At 47.7% G+C, this 18,481-nt stretch overlaps 1 protein-coding gene across 1 annotated transcript in view; it reads right to left on the bottom strand.

Moving 5' to 3' along the window:
• Positions 1–15,556, bottom strand: part of LOC147740914 (membrane-spanning 4-domains subfamily A member 4A-like) — a 209,143-nt gene extending 193,587 nt beyond the window's left edge. The window contains exons 1-2 of the mRNA XM_086936014.1: positions 15,415–15,556; positions 270–408 (exon numbers count right to left, since the gene is read on the bottom strand). Coding sequence (XP_086792140.1) covers positions 270–395 — 126 coding nt within the window. The 5' untranslated portion in view covers positions 396–408; positions 15,415–15,556. The remainder of the gene's footprint in view (positions 1–269; positions 409–15,414) is intronic.
• Between the last annotated feature and the right edge of the window lie 2,925 nt (positions 15,557–18,481).

Raw genomic sequence — 18,481 nt, 5'->3', positions numbered from 1 at the left:
TGGTTGACACCTATCCTGTTCCCAAAAACCTATCCCTGATGGGGCCATCTCCAGTACACAGGAGAAAGTGGTGGACCACTTACATCATCACACATCTGACTACTTATTAACAGTTCAGTCGAAGAATGTGTGCTGTGCGAGTACTAACCACCTGCCACAAATGTCCTCCTCTATGCTTCAAAGCTCTGCTTGAGGTGGGATATGTTATCATATGTTCATTAAATACGTTCAGATAGAGCAATTTTGAGTCTGGTGAGAATCCAACTTACCCCCAGGATCTTCGGCTCTCCCTTAATGAACTTCTGCAGCAGGCCCTGCTCCTGCTGGACCATGCTGGCGCCAGCAGGGATGTACTGGCCCAGTACGTACACTCCATTGCCAACTTGTAATGCCATCGATTCTGGATGTCTAATAAAAGAGGAGAAAGGGATCTGTAAAATAATCCTACCATGCACACTGCCAGGGCTGGACAGAGCTTTTAATCCATTGGGCATTTCCCTGGTGGGCTCGACCCACTGAGGGTCAGTTTTAAGAGCAGGGAGCTGCTTCTGGTGACCCCGTTGCTCTCCCTAGCTCCCTAAAGTTGATTGCAGCAGCCACAGGGAAGCTTCAAGAGAGAACAAGCATTGGCATAGCCAATAGGTCTCTCCTTTGGAACCTTATAAGTGTTAAATTATCCAGCACAATATCCATTGGCAAACAACATCACTGTTGCATGGCTATACACTTATAAGGTCCCAAAAGCGAGACCTATTAGCTATGCCAATGTTTTTTTTTGTTGCATGTTTCTTCTTGGCAAGGGGGTGGGGTTCCCTTCTCTTTTTGAAACTCAGGAGCAGCAACATTGTCATGGTGTCACCAGCGCTTTAAGTGGAAGCTTTTTCAATAATATATACAAACCATAGTTGCTGCTTATTTATCTTATTAAACTAACAATGATTGACAAAGCCAATAGTCCTGACTTCTAGTAGGTATGATGTGACTTGTTGTATTATATCTGGATGCAATGACAGAAACAGCAAAATACACGTTGGGCGACACACGATGCTAAGCACAGATTTTTAGTTTACATGTATTTAAGCCACACCCTTAATTACATTGGCCACGCCCCTTTGGGAGCCCCCCTAGTTTTTTCATCCCATTTAAAGCCCTATCACATATCGTTTCTTATACTTTGTCAACATGAATTGTTCCTGAACGACACCAAGTGCATTGAAGCTCGTGAATTACCTACAAAGCTTGCGCTGAACCCGGAAAAGATGTAGCAGCACAAAGGATCAAGCCTTTTCAGACACAACCCGCTTCTGCTACAGATGTAATCACTTACGCATACGTTTAACACCACATAACACGCTTGTGAAAATTTCAAATGGAATAAGTATTATGTTGTACATCTGGTGATCAGCCCTTGATATGATGAATGCTCTATTGCAAGTCCTCATGCTCCCCCTTCAGGCTCAAATCCTTGCCTACAATACTATTTTTTAGAACCTCTGCCTCAGCATTCCTCGCATCATTGAAGGACTGATAACAGTAAAATCAGTTCTTTAAATGGAAGTATAGAAGTGCAGGTACTCACTATTTAGTATAACTGTGTGCTTCTGAGAAGTGCCGGTACTCTCGCCTTAAATGTATTGCAGCAGAGCTGAGAAGTACAGGTAAACTCCCTTACAAATTAAAGAAGTGTGGTTAATCAGTGCCTGCCTATTTAAAGCACTGAGTAAAATAAATGCAATTCCTCAGTTCTAGTTCCCTCTAACACTTCTTCTTCTAGGCCAGCGCCTCTCCACTCATGCTACTCCCATGCTGATGTAGTCCTGGAAGGGTGGGCCAGTGCTTAATTTGAGCTGGTGGAAACAGCTCTTTATTGTCAACACTGGTGCTTCTGGTAATCTGCCACAAGGTCGCGCTGTCTGCCTAATTTAGAGCTGACCACAACAACAGTTAATTAATTCAATATTCATTAAACAAGTGCTTATGAGATGAACTGCGGAGGAAATCAGGAAATGTAACACCTGACCACCCCCAACCCAACTGGACTAATAAAAATAAAGCTTTCACAAATGCCAACAGCTGCCTGCATATTTTGTCAACTTTATACACAAAAGAAGTCATAAACCATTTTATTTCATCACCTTGTAGTTTCCCTATGGTTTGCTAGACAATGCGCGCTGCATTAGGTTTTTTGAACCGGTTAGTCCACCGTAGGGATATTCAGACCTCACATCTTCACAGATATTAGTGTATAGCAGAATCTCTGTTGGTCGCAAATTAATTCTTCTTTGTCTCATGGTAAAAAAATTCAGGTGAAAGCACCGGAGACTTAGCCACATTCCCAATTTAGAAGAAGTAACTGGGCATAAGCAATTCAAATGATGAAACATGTCTAGCAAACAAACCACTAGTTTCTATTCACTTATCTAAATTTTACATCATCGTGATTCTGGCTAAGAAGCCACAGCAACGTCATCAAAGGGCAGTCATTACTTTACATTTATTTACCAAATGGTCTAAAATGTTTCCAGGGCCTAGATTCTTTTTTGTGTCTTCAATAGTAATAGCTATTTTTAATGTAACGTTTGGTCCCACAGTCTTAAAGCTTCGTAACACGTGTGGCTATTCTTGGTATGATTGGACTCCCGCATGGACCTAGATGGATGAAAGGCTAAATTGGCCCTGCTACTAGGATCTGACTCTATAGTTAGGATACAAACAGATTTCTGCAACAGGGGCTTTACCAACTGAACCGTTTGAGAAGCACGTGCCACCAAACCACACCAACAGAAGAATGTAATAATGCTATGAAAAGAAATTCTCACCCAATTGTGGGCAATTCCTTAAAACACTTAGGGGCAGATTTACAATAACTGGCGCATCCCTGCATATCGGCAGGGATGCACCAGTTATTGTGCGCCGCAGCTCCGCCACCCTGGATGCGCCGCATTTACAATGCGGTGCACCGTGGGGCAAAAACGGCAAAGATGCGTGACGCGTCTGAGCCGTAAAAGCGGCGCATTGCTGGAGTTGCGTCGCTAGCGCGACGCAGCTCCAGCAATACTCTGGGTGGCCCTAACTCCACAATGCTGCGTCAAACCTTACGCCTGCTTCAAGCAGGCGCAGGGTTTTGACGCAGCATGGGCACAAAAGTGACTGAGTGAAATCTTGTAGATTTCACCCAGCCACTTTTGGGAGGCGTTCCTGCGCTGGAAGGCCCCCCCCCCTGCGATGGAACGCTTCCTTCTGGTGCAGGGCCTCACAACGTGACGCATCTGGGAGATGTGTCACGTTGTAAATACCCTGCATCATGGCGCATCTTTTGCGCCGCTGCTGTGTCACAAAAGTGACGCAATGGCGGCGTAAAAGAGGCGCAGGGGGCTTGTAAATCTGCCCCCAAGACACTGCAGCGTCAGCTCTGCTGTGTCACATTTGGAAATAATTAAAAACTTTCAGTTTTCACTGTAACATAACGCTTAATACTTACTTCCTGCTCAATGCGAGCTGCTCCAACACGATTAACTATAGCAGTGGGTGTCTCACTTCCGGTAAAGACCATCGACAACAAGCATTGGCATGTTCAAGTTCAAGTTCGGACATTTGTATAGCGCACTGCTCACCCAGAGGGTCTCAAGGCGCTTGGGGATGTGGTTCATTATTTGTCGAAAAGCCAGGTTTTAAGTTCTTTTCTGAAGGAGATGTGGTTTTGAGTGATGCGGAGGTGAGTGGGGAGTGAGTTCCAGGTCTTGGCGGCGAGGAATGAGAAGGATCTGCCACCCATGGTGGATTTTCGGATGCGCGGGACAGCGGCGAGGGCTTGATTGGACGATCTTAGTTGGCGGGTGGGTTTGTAGAAGGACAGTCGAGTGTTGAGGCATTCGGGTCCTAGATTGTAGAAGGCCTTGTGTGCGTGGGTGAGAAGGCGGAATGTAATTCTTTTGTTGACCGGAAGCCAGTGGAGGTCTTTTAGGTGTCCGGTGATGTGATCTTGGCGGGGGATGTCTAATATGAGTCTCGCTGATGCGTTTTGGATGCGTTGGAGTTTTTTCTGTAATTTTGCTGTGATTCCGGCGTATAGTGTGTTACCATAATCTAGTCGACTCGTGACCAGTGCGTGGGTGACGGTCTTTCTTGTCTCGAGGGGGATCCAGCGGAAGATCTTTTTGAGAATGCGAAGTACGTTGAAGCAGGAGGATGAGACTGCGTTGACTTGTCTGGACATCGAGAGAGAGGAGTCTAGGATGAAGCCAAGGTTACGTGCATGGTCTGTGGGTGGGGGTGCTGTGCCCAGAGCGGAAGGCCACCAAGAGTCGTCCCAGGCAGAGGGGGAAGATCCTAGGATGAGCACCTCCGTTTTGTCTGAGTTGAGTTTTAGGCGGCTATGTTTCATCCATTCGGCTACTTCTTTCATGCCTTCGTGAAGATTGGTTTTGGCGGTGTTAGGGTCTTTGGTGAGGGAAAGGATCAGCTGGGGGTCGTCAGCGTAGGAGATGATGTTCAGGTTGTGTTGACGCGCGATGGATGCGAGTGGACTCATGTAAACGTTGAAGAGGGTGGGACTGAGTGAGGATCCTTGTGGTACGCCACAGATGACATCGGTGGCTTCAGAGTTAAATGGGGGAAGTCAGACTCTTTGAGTTCTCCCAGCGGAGAATGAGGTGACCCAGTCCAAGGCTTTTCCTTGTATGCCGATGTTGCTGAGGCGTTGTATTAGGGTGCTGTGGCAAACTGTGTCGAAGGCGGCGGAGAGGTCGAGTAGAATGAGGGCCACTGTTTCACCGTTGTCCAGTAGTGTTCGGATGTCGTCTGTCGCTGCAATGAAGGCGGTTTCTGTGCTGTGTTTGGCTCGAAACCCGGATTGAGATGGATCGAGGGAGTTGTTGGATTCAAGGAAGGCGGCTAGCTGGTTGTTGACGGCTTTCTCGATCACTTTGGCCGGGAATGGGAGGAGGGATATGGGTAGGTAGTTTTTAAGTTCTGAGGGGTCTGCTGTGGGTTTCTTCAGAAGGGCGCTGAGTTCGGCATAGCCAATAGGTCTCGCCTTTGGGACCTTATAAGTGTTTAGCTTTTCAGTTGATGTTGTTTCAGTTGATGTTGTGCCCCACATTGGCCGTGAAGCACCTGCGCATTCAATAAAGCTTTATGTATTGCATGTCAATCAATCAATCAGGAGTTTGTTAAAGCGCAACTACTCACCCGTAAGGGTCTCAAGGCGCTAGGGGTGGGGGGGGGGGGGTGCAGGTTCCATTCCATCAAGGAGGGGGTCTGTCGAAGAGCCAGGTTTTGAGTTGGCCTGGGCGTAGTGGGCGTAGTGGGGCTACGTGGATCATCACGAAGTGGGGGGAATCTACGCACCCCCGCACACTTCGCATAGCCCCACTACGCGCCGCCCGCCTCCCTCCCGCCCTTTTTTAAATGGCCTGATAATCTCTAAAAACCATAATAAAAGTAATGAAAAAGACTTACCAGAGATGCAGCGTCCCGGGGCTCCCTTTTCCTGCTTTATAGCGACTTCTTCCTGACAAATGCGCATGCGCGTGCGCCCGCAGCATGAGGAGGGTGGCAGGCAACTTCGCTCCTCCCCGGCGTGTGCATAGCCTGCCTACTACGCCTACTTTGCGGATCGTGAAGTAGGCAACACTACGCACGCTCCGTGGACGGAGCAGAGCACTGTGCCCAGGGTTAGTTTTGAGGTTTCTTGCGAAGATGGGGAGCGATGTTGTCTGTCTGAGGTGGAGCGGAAGGGCGTTCCATGCTTTGGCCGCGAGGAAGGAGAAGGAGCGGCCTCCCGATCTGGTCTTTCTGGTATGGGGGACCTCGGCGTAGGAGAGCTGGGCTGATCGTAGGGTCCTTTGGGGTGGATGGAATTTGAGCCGGCTGTTCAGGTATGCTGGTCCGGTGCTGTGGAGGGCCTTGTGTGCGTGGGTGAGCATCTTAAAGGTGATTCTTGCCTCGACGGGGAGCCAGTGGAGTGTCCGCAGGTGCTGGGAGATGTGGCAGTGTTTTGGCAGGTTGAGGACCAGTCTTCTGGATGTTCTGTAGCTTGCGGATGAGGTTTTTGTTTATTCCGGCGTAGAGTGCGTTGCCATAGTCGAGTCTGCTGGTGACCAGGACGTGAGTGACTGTCTTTCGGTGTTCGAGGGGGATCCATTTGAAGGTCTTACGAAGGAGGCGGAGGGTGTGGAAGCAGGAAGATGAGACAGAGTTAATCTGGTGGTCCATTTTGCTCGGAGTCCAGGATGATTCCCAGGGTGCGTGCGTGGTCTGTGGGGGTTGGCGGGTTTCCGAAGGCGGTGGGCCACTAGGTGTTGCTCCAGGCATCGGGGTTTGGGCCCATGATGAGTACTTCTGTTTTGTTGGTGTTTAGTTGTAGGCAGCTGTTTTTCATCCATTCGGTGACAGCTTCCATGCCTTCTCGAAAGTTGTGTCTGGCGGTGTTGGGCTCGTTGGATAGGGAGAGGATAAGCTGGGTGTCGTCTGCGTATGACACGATGTTGAGTCCTTAGGTTCTGACGATGGGGGCAAGTGGAGCCATGTAGACGTTGAAGAGCGTCGGGCTGAGGGAGGAGCCCTGGAGGACTCCGCAGGTGGTAGGTGTGGGGTCTGAGAGGAAAGAGGGGAGTCTGACCCGTTGCATCCTGCCGGAGAGGAAGGAGCAGATCCAGTTGAGGGCCTTGTCCTGGATTCCTGCGTCGTAGAGTCTGCGTATTAGGGTGCGGTGGGAGACTGTGTCAAACGCCGCTGATAGGTCTAGGAGGATGAGGGCTACTATTTCTTCTTTGTCCAGTAGGGTGCGGATGTCATCTGTTGCGGCGAGGAGAGCGGTTTCTGTACTGTGTTTTTTTCTGAAGCCGGATTGGGAGGAGTCGAGGATGTTGTGTTCTTCAATGAATGTGGCGAGTTGGCTGTTGATGGCTTTCTCAATGACTTTCGCTGGGAAAGGGAACAGGGAGATGGGTCTGTACTTTTTGAGGTCGGTGGGGTCCACTGAGGGTTTCTTCAGGAGGAGGTTGACCTCAGCGTGTTTCCAGTCATTGGGGAATGAGGCGGTCGCCAGGGAGCGGTTGATGGTGTGGCAGAGCATGGGTGCGATGGTATCAGCGGCTCTGTTGAAGATGTGGTGGGGGCAGGGGTCCGTGGGGGCCCCTGAGTGGATTGACTTCATTGTCTTCAGTGTGTCTTTGGTGGTGAGGGCTGTCCAGTTATCAATTGCTGGTTTCCGGGTGTCGGGGGTGGTTGGTGAGGGTTCAATATGTTGGCTGTCTTCGACGAAGTTGTCGTACATGCTCTTGATTTTGTGGTGGAAAAAGGTGCTGAGTTTGTCGCAGAGGTCTTGTGAGGGAGGGATGTCGGTAGACTCGCTGGTGGGTTGGGCGAACTCCTTGATGATGCTGAAGAGTTCCTTGCTGTGGGGTGTCTGGGTGGAGTTTCTGTCTTCAATCGCTTTTTTCCTCGTTTCTCTGATGAGTTGATGGTGAGCGTTGGTGGCGGCTCTGAAGTTGTTGTGGGCTTCTGTGGATTTGGTGTTTCTCCAGGCCTTTTCGAGACGGCGGCATGTGCGCCGGGACTCTCGAAGTTCCGTGGTAAACCATCTGGCTTTCTTGGCACGGGTATTGTTGTTTTTCTTGAGGGGGGCTATGGTGTTGGTGCTGTCCGAGATCCATCTATGCAGGGTTCGGGCTGCGGTGTTGGGGTCTTCGTTTTCCGCGATGGTTGGGGTGGAGTTGTTAAGTGAGGAGATGAGCTGGTCGTCGGTGATTTTGGCCCAGTTTCTTTGTGGAAGCAGGTGCTGGTGTCTGTGGATGGTGGGTGCTCTGAAGGTGAAGTGGACGCAACAATGGTCGGTCCATGGGAGTTCGGTGGTGTGGCTGAAGGTGATGGAGTTTCCTTAGTGAAGAGGGGGTCAAGGGTGTGTCCTGCTGAGTGCGTGGGCTCGGTCACGATCTGGCAGAGTCCAATGTTGTGGAGGTTCTCCAGGAGGCATATGGTGTTGGGGTCCAGCTGACTGTCGAGGTGGAAGTTGAGGTCTCCCAGCAGGGTGTAGTTGGTGGATGTGATGGCCTGCGGGGAGATAATGTCCGTGATGGAGTTGGCGAAGGGTCCACGGGCTCCAGGGGGTCGGTAGATGAGGGTTCCTCGGAGGGCGGCAGTGGGGCTGGCCAGTATCTTGAAGTGAAGGTGTTCCATCAGTTCTGTGGACTCGTCAGGGAGTGTGCTCAGGCGGAGGCTGGATTTGTGGACGATGGCGATTCCTCCTCCTGGGTGGGTGGGGCGGGGTCCTTCCTGTAGATCTTGTATCCTTGGGGATGGCGCTGGCGATCTCCAGTCCTGAGGTGGCGTTGGTCCAGGTTTCGGTGAAGAATGCTACGTCCGGGGTGGTGCTGTCGAGGAGGTCCCAGATTTCTGTGGCGTGTTTGTGAAGGGATCGGACGTTGAGGAGGATGCATTGCAGGGTCTTCGTTTCGGTTGTGTTCTTGTGTGCGGGTTGTGCTGGATCCATGTTCTTGGCGGTGCTGCAAGTGTGCCGGCAGCGCTGACAGCTGAAGGGTCCATGGGTGTCGGCTGGTGATGCTAGCTTGCAGTTGTTGTTGCAGCCTGGGTTGAGTGCGTGGAGTGCTGCTGGGTCGTAGCATTAGCGGGGCGGAGGTCCAGGGTTCCTGGTGCTGGTCGAGGACGGGTCGCGGACGGGCGCAGACGTGCTTGCCTTTGACGCGCCTTCGGTGCACCAGCGGCGCACCCACAGCCCGCGGCCCCTGCGCGGTAGAAAAACGAGTGAAAACGAGTGAAGGAGCAGATGGAGAGAAAGGGAAAATGGGCAGAAATAAGGCACACAAGAGCAGAGATGCAGAAAGGTGCAGAAGGGTGAAAGATAGAAAGGGTAGAAAAACGGGTGAAGGAGCAGAGTGAGAGAAAGGAGACAGAGGTCCACTGGACCACCAGGGATGAGGCGCAGGGAAACCTGCGGGTGGAGGAGGGCCTCGATCACTAACACTCAAGAGTCCAGGGGCAGGGGCACCTCACCTAATGGTGGAGCTGTGAGGGTGGGAGAGCAATTTCACTGACAAGGAGTCAGTGGTCTTGCCCGCCTGTCCCCGCAGTGGCCGCCATTAAGTAGGGGTCGGGGAGGGCTGGACAGCTGGGAGGCTATAGCGGGGAGAGGAGCTGGATTGGGCCGGTCGCGCTGGGGGGGGAGGGCCGCGGGGGCAGCAGCGACGGGGAAAGGTAAAGGGAGGAAAGAAGGGATAAAGAAAAAAGGTAAAATAAGCAGAAATAAGGCACAAAAGAGCAGAGATGCAGAAAAGGGCAGAAAGGTGAAAGATCGAAAGGGTAGAAAAACGAGTGAAAACGAGTGAAGGAGCAGAGGGAGAGAAAGGGAAAGGGGGCAGAAATAAGGCACAAAAGAGCAGAGATGCAGAAAGGTGCAGAAGGGTGAAAGATAGAAAGGGTAGAAAAACGAGTGAAGGAGCAGAGTGAGAGAAAGGAGACAGAGGTCCACTGGACCCCCAGGGATGAGGCGCAGGGAAACCTGCGGGTGGAGAAGGGCTTCGATCACTAACTCTCAAGAGTGCAGGGGCAAGGGCACCTCACTTAATGGTGGAGCTGCGAGGGTGGGAGAGCAATTTCACTGACAATGAGTCAGTGCAGTGTACAGTGCAAACAAACCTTGTGGCTTTGGTGGGGCACTGTGTAACAGCAGGTTGTTTCCATCTGGTAATGTGCCACATTACAGGGGAGAATCAGTACAAGATAGGTATATTATGAGTGTGTCCCAACCTAACGTACACCATGTACTGAACAGAACTTTGAGCCACACGTTAACACAAGTGCACAACATCATTGCATATCAATATTACCTGCACATGTGCACAATAGTATACAGAGGGTATAGATGCACGTTACTCCAAGATAGCAAACAGGGCAAATTTTTACAACCAGTGTTGAAAATACAACTTTATTTACTTCACAAATGTGTGAACTAGCGCAAATCCTAGTTATTGCCATGTTTGTGCCTTTTTTACTGCCAAAACAACAAGTCAGTGATGGCTGATCTTTGATGGTCAAGTGAAGAACAGTGCAACAGAAAATATAGTGACTTTAAAATAGGATGGAGTGTCCTCCTACTAATAACTTTATTCTGCGGACAAGACACACCACCCGGTAGTGATGGGTAGGTACAACGAGCGCTGACAGAGGCAGATAGAACCTTAAACCCCTATGGTTCCCCCTTGATGTCAGACCTACCGGGTACTGTTGACACCTATACACCTTGACCATTAGGCAAGAGAAGTACCATACAGGTAGTACAACTATAAACATAAACTGATACTTTGTTAGGTCACGTTTGTTTGAGATAGTAGTTACTTATTAGGTCCTGAAGAATCGCAGCCAGTGTGCGTAGGCAAGAAACATGTTGACCTCACGATATGCAATGTAGTCCTGGATCGTGACGTGGAATCCTAATTTCCTTCAATCACAGGCTACCCACTGTTTTTACTTGTGGCAGGGAACCACCAGAATAAATTGATCTCCCGTACCTTGTGCCACATTTTATACTCACTTACACTATCCCTTCCCTTCTGGCCCCTTACCCTCACTTCACCCATAGGCAGTTGGATAAAACATCTCCGCCAAAGAGCCCCTCTTTGAGGTGAGCCCGTTGGACATTGCACTGCCTGCCCAACGAGGAGCATTGCCTATGATGAAGCATGACACTCGCAAGGGTGTGTGAGGCCATTACATCCAACAAATTGGATACCCAGGGTAGCCCTCCACCGAGCACTACCCCTGCCCTTCCCGTGACCACATTCTTTCCCTTTTTATTTCCTCTAGGAACAGCCTAGTCGCGTTTGTCAGTTGCTGTTTTTGGGGCTCTGACTATGGCTGGACCTCCCATTCTCAATTTTCCGTGACTGGTAATTTGAGCCCATGGATCATAACCTGATCCACTACCTCCCCTAATTTTTAACATACAAAAGAAACACCACCATCACCAAAGTGGGAAAAGTAAAATGTAAAAGTGGTTGAATACGGTACAACCTGTAACAACCGTAGACATTAGCCCTCCTTATCAGATGGGAGCCTGAGGTACCGACGGATAGCACGGGGCCTCGTATAACCTGAGCAAGGTCCAGGTGAGGTGTGGTCCTTTTCCCTACCATGAAGGAATTCGTATTTCCTAGACAGATATTTGTTAACCAGCAATAAAAGGCGCGGTGCTTGATGTCCCAATGATCAGGGGACCAGCCTGATAAACACCTGGGTTTGGCCAAATGATAGTACTGATCATTGAGTCAATTTGATGGAAACCTTTTGCTAATTGTTTTGGATTTGTCAGCCATGTACGAATGATTGGTGCTGTGTTGGTTTTTCCTATACATATAGTGGTCACCTTATATTGAAATAAGCTGTCTTCATGTGATTTATACACCCCGAGATCCTGGTTACTCGGATTGACAGTACAGTCACATAATTAAGCTGGTAGACGCCCTGTGTTTTTGTGTTAGACATTAATTATCGCCGCACGTGCACGCGTTGCCATTAAAGGTAATGGAACGCGTGCACGAGTTTGCCTCAAAAAGGGTATCGACGACTGTAGGTCTCTTTCCTACCCGCGTTACGTAGGACGAGACCTAAAAAAAGAGAGGTAGAGAGAAGGTAGAGAAAAGGCGATCAGTGAGGGAGGAGAGGAGAGAGAATAGATGGATAACTCACTGCTCCAAGTACTGGTGCACTTTAGCAACCTCCCAGCTACAACCCTCAGTAGAACTGGATGGATCTTAGAATGCATCGTAACAGACGGTGTCTGTAAATCATGCTGAACGTGGCTATGCTGTGAGCGTGTCTGCTGGTGAATGGGTTCTGAGAGGCAGGGGGCGCATCCGATGGATTCTGGGTGCGGCAAACAGTCTCAAGAATTGGCTGTGTGTGATGGCAATCTGTGCTTGCTGCTCTGTAGGAATTGAGGAAGTTAACAATGAGCTGGTTTTGGAAGTGAGCCAAGATTCTGTGATGAAGAGTGCATCAAGATTGTATCAATATTGTGATTGTTCAGGGTGTGTGCGTGTCTGTAGGGCGCCATCCTGCGAATGAGCGTAAGTGAAACTGGCATTCTCTGCTTGGTAAGCTGGCAGTGTGGGATTGAGGGTGAGTGGACTGCGTATAGTGCTGGTGGGATAGGTGATGTGATGTGAGCATGTCTGGTGCTGAATGGGTTGGGTTCAGTAATTGCACATGGTAATCAGACACATACATTATTTTAGATGTGGTGCGAGAGGCAGTGGTCTTGTACTTTGTCCCTTTCCAGGTACTAAAAGTAGCAAATATGAGTCGCTCGAGAGTCTTACGAACCCTTAGAAATTCAGTTTCAGAGCTATACATGCATTACGAGAGATTCAAATATAAGTGGCTTAAAATAAGAATTATCCTACACATGAATAGTAAATCTTAATTTACTCTCGAGAGCCATACACAGAAATGTCTTTTGGCCTGAAGTTAATAATGGAATGTGAGGAGGTTTGAGTGCATGACATCAATGAGAGTATTACCGACTAAAAAATGCTTGGATTTCGACACCTAGTTTAATCCTTTAGCTACATTAAAAAATTGCCCGCCTTTTCCATCAAAAATAGGTGAGTTGTGAATGTTTTTCATTCTTAAAATTAGGATGTGGTTCTATAACGTTTGGGAATTACTGGCTCAACCAATTATAATATCCAATCAATCAATCAATCTGGAGTTTGTTAAGTGCGACTACTCACCCATGAGGGTCTCAAGACAATCTTACAATACTTACATTAAAAAAAAAACACTCGGGAATTGCTATTCAAATCTAAGAAATGCATCTCTACGAAGACAAATCAGTGAATTTAAGGTGGGAAAGGGCGGCCAAGGCCAGTAGCAGCAGTCACTCCTCGGATGTCCAGGGAGGTGTGAGGACCCTTGTCTGCCTCTAGGAAGGGCAGAGTCAAGGCGCTTATTAAGAAACCCCTCGCCGACCAGATACTTCATCAGTGGATAGACACAGACAGCTGATTTGCTGAGCTGTGACCCCTGAATACAGCATTGATTTGGGGCTCCTACTTGCAGGCAGGACTTCTCTCTTGATTGCGAAGCCTGCACTGAAAGGGGCTCCATGCCAATGGTTGTGGGTGGAGCCTGGGACATGGCACTGGGCCCACTGGTAGGGGCCATGGCAACCACAGGGCTGTTCTCCATGTCACAGCAGACTTTGGAGCGATAGACATCTGGTGATCACACCAATCGAGTGATCACAACTAGACCTTCATTCCTTGGTTCATAAAACTTCATCCTGCCTCGACAATTTCCTGAGGTGAACCACCTCACTCCTCCCAGATTTTCCTGTGAGATCCTTGAGGGAGGCATCTCTGACCAGGCCTTTGCAAGCCTCGACCTTACCCCTGGGCATGTCCTACCACCTTCATCATTGTGGCACCTTCCGGCTAAATGTAAATTCGTATTTGTAAAGCGCAAATTACTCACTCTTACGGGTCTCAAGGCGCTGGGGGCCGTTGTGGAAATTAAGTGAGCTATTGCCTAGCGCGAGCTAACCTGCCGCTGGAGCCGGGGGTCGAACAGTGCACCTTGTGCTCCGAAGTCAGCTGCCTTGGCCGCTACAGCACACCTCTCTACTGATAACACGTTCCGTGCCCGAGGACAAGAAGACCTTGAAATCCCCATTACGATGTGCACATTTGACAGCTCAGACTTGGGGTCTTTGTCATTATTATTATATACAGTCTCTAAAGCGCATTGAAGAGACCAATTAGCGATGTAGGCGCCATTGGCCAAGATACCCACCTACCTTGAGTGAACACGGTTAAAGGCATCCTCTAGGGACCTCATGGTTCAGTTTCTCGCTACCCCAATTACATCACAATGTCGTTGCCTGAGGCATGAGAAACTCTCCCTGTTTCTTCTACCTGCCTCTAGGCACCTGCCAGCCTCCCGAGACACCAGACCATGCTTTTTATGCCTTTTAGGCTAGTTTCACCCTCTTACTTTATTACCCTCAAACTATAACTGCCCCTGTAGGCCAGCCGGACACTTGGGGGCATGTGCCTGCTATCTTTTTGCATAAAATACCAGGCATGCTTGGTGACAAGGCTTGTGTTCAACTAAAATAGATTTGAGGTATTTTTTGTTTCCCCTTACATTATGTACATTCGTCTGTAAACCTGCATTTCAATAAATAAATATATATTGTAAAAAAACGTGTCCCTAAATATTTTCCGAGTTTTGTGTAGTACTTGCTAGTTCTTCTGGCTCTATGCTCTATTCTGTTTCGACCCCAGGAACTGTGGGGCATATTATCAAGAGGGTTTACCTCCGCTTTTTTGGCTTTAAAAGCCAAGAAAGCGGAGATAAAAGTATCTCCCTATTACCTAGCTGTCGCTAACACCAGTTAGCGGCAGCTAGTAGGAGATAGCGACCATCTTGGGCCCCACTTTGCATGTCAGTGATATTTATCACTAATGACATGCAAAGTGGGCGTGCCAAGATGTTAGCGACTGGAAACAGTCGCTAACATCGCTATCTCCTATTACCAACTTTTGGAGATATTCGCGCTAAGCGCGAATATCTCCAAAAGCTAACACCTGCCCCTGAGCAGTTCTTAGCCATGTTATCCAATGGGAGGTGGATAACATGGCTAAGAGCATTAGCTCGGTAATGCATGAATTTCGCTGACTTTTCAGCGATATTCATGCATTGCGGCCGTTTTTTATCGCATTTGCGATAAACCTTGGTAATACCAAGGTTTATCTGTGATAAAAATCGCCGCAGCTCAGCTGTCAATTTTTGTCTCTAACCAAGCAATAGCGATAATTATCGCCATTGCTTGGTAATATGCCCCTGAGTTTGGTGTGAATTGTAATCAGCACTCGTTGTCCTGAGAGCTGTAACCTAGGGACAGAACAGACCCCCCAAGGAACTGTCCAATGCACAGCAGGCTCGTGACTGCAGAGAATGAAATAACTCACCCTATATATGAAAACTGCTCTTGTCTGCACCCCACATGGGTGCGCTTACAGGGTGACGGATTGTGGCCATGACATATTTTGTCAATTGCTTTATGTGAAAAATCTATACAAATAGTTATGTATGTCATATTGAATACGGTATGAAATTGCAAAGTGTCGCTTTATTCTATTGACCCCAGACAAAACTTTTTATAAGTTTTTGATTTTTTTCATCACCACGATTAAAAGGTTGTTCATTCGAAAAAGTATCTTTCTAGTTTACAATAGAAAAAAAAATACAGAAAAGGACTCCCAAGCTGTTTATTGCAATAGCAACTAGAGGCCCTCTTCGTGTCCCGAGCTGCTCCCTTCCCCTCTCATGCACCAGTGACTGAGAGAGCACAAACCACAGCTCAGTACACAGGGCACCATTGTCACCTACCCGCTATCGCTTTCCAGCTGCTAGAAGCCCTCTTGGTGTCCCGAGCGCCTCCCTTCCTCTCTCGCACTCTCTCTGCCGTGCACCAGTGACTGAGGGAGACAACCCCTGAGATACGTGGATGAGCAAAGTTCACCTATCAGACAATTCCATATGAATACAAACAAGGAACTCGACTTTATGAGGCCTCAATAAACAGGCCCCACCTTAACATGCCAGAGAGAATCCAGGAAGTGAGTTACTCCAACAAAGCAGTTCCTATCTGCTGTTTTGAGAGATCTCACGTAGGAGGGAATTTGCTGAGTTTAGCTCAACATCTGTAATACAATGGCAACTTTCTTTTTGTTTTGCTTTTGGCTTTTTTCAACCATCACTGTTTCTATAGATCTGAAAGTCCTGGAACATGGCTAGCCTTACATTAGAGCCACTCCAGGCAGCTGCCTTATGACACAAGCACAAATGGCCACGAGAGGGCGCAGGATAGCTGGACTACAGCACAGGACTCAAAAAAGAGATGTTTTGCTGGAGATGGGGAGTGCCCAAATTGCGAAATATCATTTTACCTAGAACACCAACCCTGTTGCCAGCAAAGCTTGAATTTTTGAAACATTACAGGGTTCGACTTGTATTACAGGCGGTGACATAAACTAAAGTACAAACACAACAGAGTTTGTCGAAATAACTTGGAGAAATATTTGGAATATGACAGCAGACTACAAAAAAGGTTTTCTTTGCTCATCTCACTAGTGAAAGTGCAGATTCAGAAAAAAAAAGTGCAGCCAGACACCTTGGGCCCGATTCACAGAATGAACTTAAGACTCATTCCTAAACTTACTACTATTTTGGTATTCACAGAATGAACTTACTACTTTCGGTATTCACAGAAGTTAGGATTTTGTCTTAAGTTTGTCTTAACAGATTTAAGACAAACTTAAGACAGACTTAAGACAGATTTAAGTTAGGATTTTGTCTTAAGCCTGTCTTAAGTCTGTCTTAAGTTTGTCTTAAGTTTGTCTTAAGTCTGTCTTAAGTTTGTCTTAAGTTTGTCTTAATACAAACTTAAGACAAAATCCTAACTTCTGTGAATACCAAAAGTAGTAAGTTCATTCTGTGAATGCCAAAAGTAGTAAGTGCATTCTGTGAATACCAAAATAGTAGTAAGTTTAGGATTGAGTCTTACGTTCCTTCTGTGAATCGGGCCCAGAATCTTCAAAGTGTCACCTTCAAGGCGATGAAAAGCTTCCATTATATCTGAGGGTCCTGTATCAGCCATCAAGTAACTGGACCTGGGACAACTACCAGGAAGCGAGTCCCTTTATTAAATGCACCCGCCCAACATGCCCTTATGGTCCATGGAACACAGGCAATAGCTGGATAGTTGATCGCATTGTTCCATCACACTAAGAATCAGAAAGGCAGGTTCTGGGTATATTTAGAATAGACCACTCTGTATCTAGACTAAACTTGCATCTGTTGCAGAGTAGGGTGACCAATCCTGAATACAATGTTTCCATGCCTTTTAATCACATGGGCCGAAACATGGTGACTATCTGTAGGGATAAAGAGCATCATATGTAATCCTCTATTTTAATTCCTTGGTAATGGGGGAAATACTGAAGTCTAACACACAACATTGTGAAATATTAATTTGGCTGCCTTGTGTATACAAATAAAAGGGACTAATCAATTGTGTGGAGCTGGCAGGGACAAAATAACCTAATGAAGGCCTAAATTAGACGGATGACTGATGTAATGCAGAAATGTAAGCAACATAACATCTCGTATGACTGAGTGTTCGTGTTCTTCTAGTCAAATATACTAATAAGAAGTTAGTGTGGCTCCCAGTTGGAGGACCTTCCTTCAGGGGCCATCGATTTTTAGTTTATGTGAAGTACCAGATGGAACACATTCGGCCCAATCCCTAAAGCTGTTTACATGACTAGGCATATCTTGAACTTGCCTGAGGTATGATTTATTCCCACAGTTCCAACACTAACACTCATTTCCTCATGGGAAATGTGACCCATTGTAATGATGTGACCAAGCAATATAGTGAGCAGCAAAGCATGTGTGCAAGTGGTCAGTGACAAGCATACAGTCAATGAATAACAGGGAAGGAAGCTGGTTTGTGCACTGTTAATGCCCTGTGTACTAGAGCTCTTTGGAGAGGTGCGTCTTCATCTCTGTCCTAAACTGGAGCACCGTTGGGGGGTCTTAGTGGATCTGGGGATGTTGTCCCAAGTCCAGGGCGCTTAGATGGACAAGCTTACTCTCTTGTTTTTACTTTTCACACTTCTTTGTCTGCAGTGTGAGAGCGTCATGGCTGTGGGGTTGCCGAGAATGGTGCGGCTCCTGATTATTGGAACCACAATATTGATGACACTTTATTGAAAATCAAATATCAACAGGTACATAAGTCTAGATTTTATAAACCTTGGACTTCACATATATGAACCTATGCAGCACGCATATCTTAAAGGGATGCAGATTTGGACTTAGGAATAGTAAATCTATAGTTCCCTGTGTGCACTTACCTTTCTATATGTTATCCCTTGATATTCTGTTCTTGATATTTTTGGGCCGCAGTATTGTTCGTGTCAATTTTCAGCAGTACAATCCTGAGACTCAGCAGAGATGGTGAGCTTTGCTGCATGATTGACAGGTGCTCTGTAAATGATGCAGCTGGGTTGGAAGTCGGTGCAGGCCACTAAGAGAAGCCAGTAGAGTTCCATCAGATGAGAGCAGCATTGCTGCAGGCCTTGAATGACTCGTCCTACGGTGAGTCCGATGCCCTTAAGAGGTGCGGGTATGGAGTCTGGGAAGCCAGGGAGTGGGGTGTTGTGGTTATCACCATCTCCATGCTAGACGGCTTGGGGAGCAGTTCTGGAGCCACTTTGTGGAAGAAACTGTTTCACATACTTTAGAAGTCCCATAAACTAGAATGAGCTTTTGGAGACAGTTCTTGAATGTCCATGAACCTCGATTCTATTGATAGAGCGCGCAGGTCGCCCGACTCTTAGATTTACCAGATGTCACGCACTTGGGCCCATGACGTGTTTATGACAGTATT

Source organism: Lissotriton vulgaris, chromosome 1_1, assembly GCF_964263255.1.
Source record: "Lissotriton vulgaris chromosome 1_1, aLisVul1.2, whole genome shotgun sequence".
Classification (NCBI taxonomy): Eukaryota; Metazoa; Chordata; class Amphibia; order Caudata; family Salamandridae; genus Lissotriton; species Lissotriton vulgaris.
The sequence above is the reverse complement of the archived record's forward strand: the minus strand, read 5'-3'. Positions and strand labels throughout refer to the sequence as shown.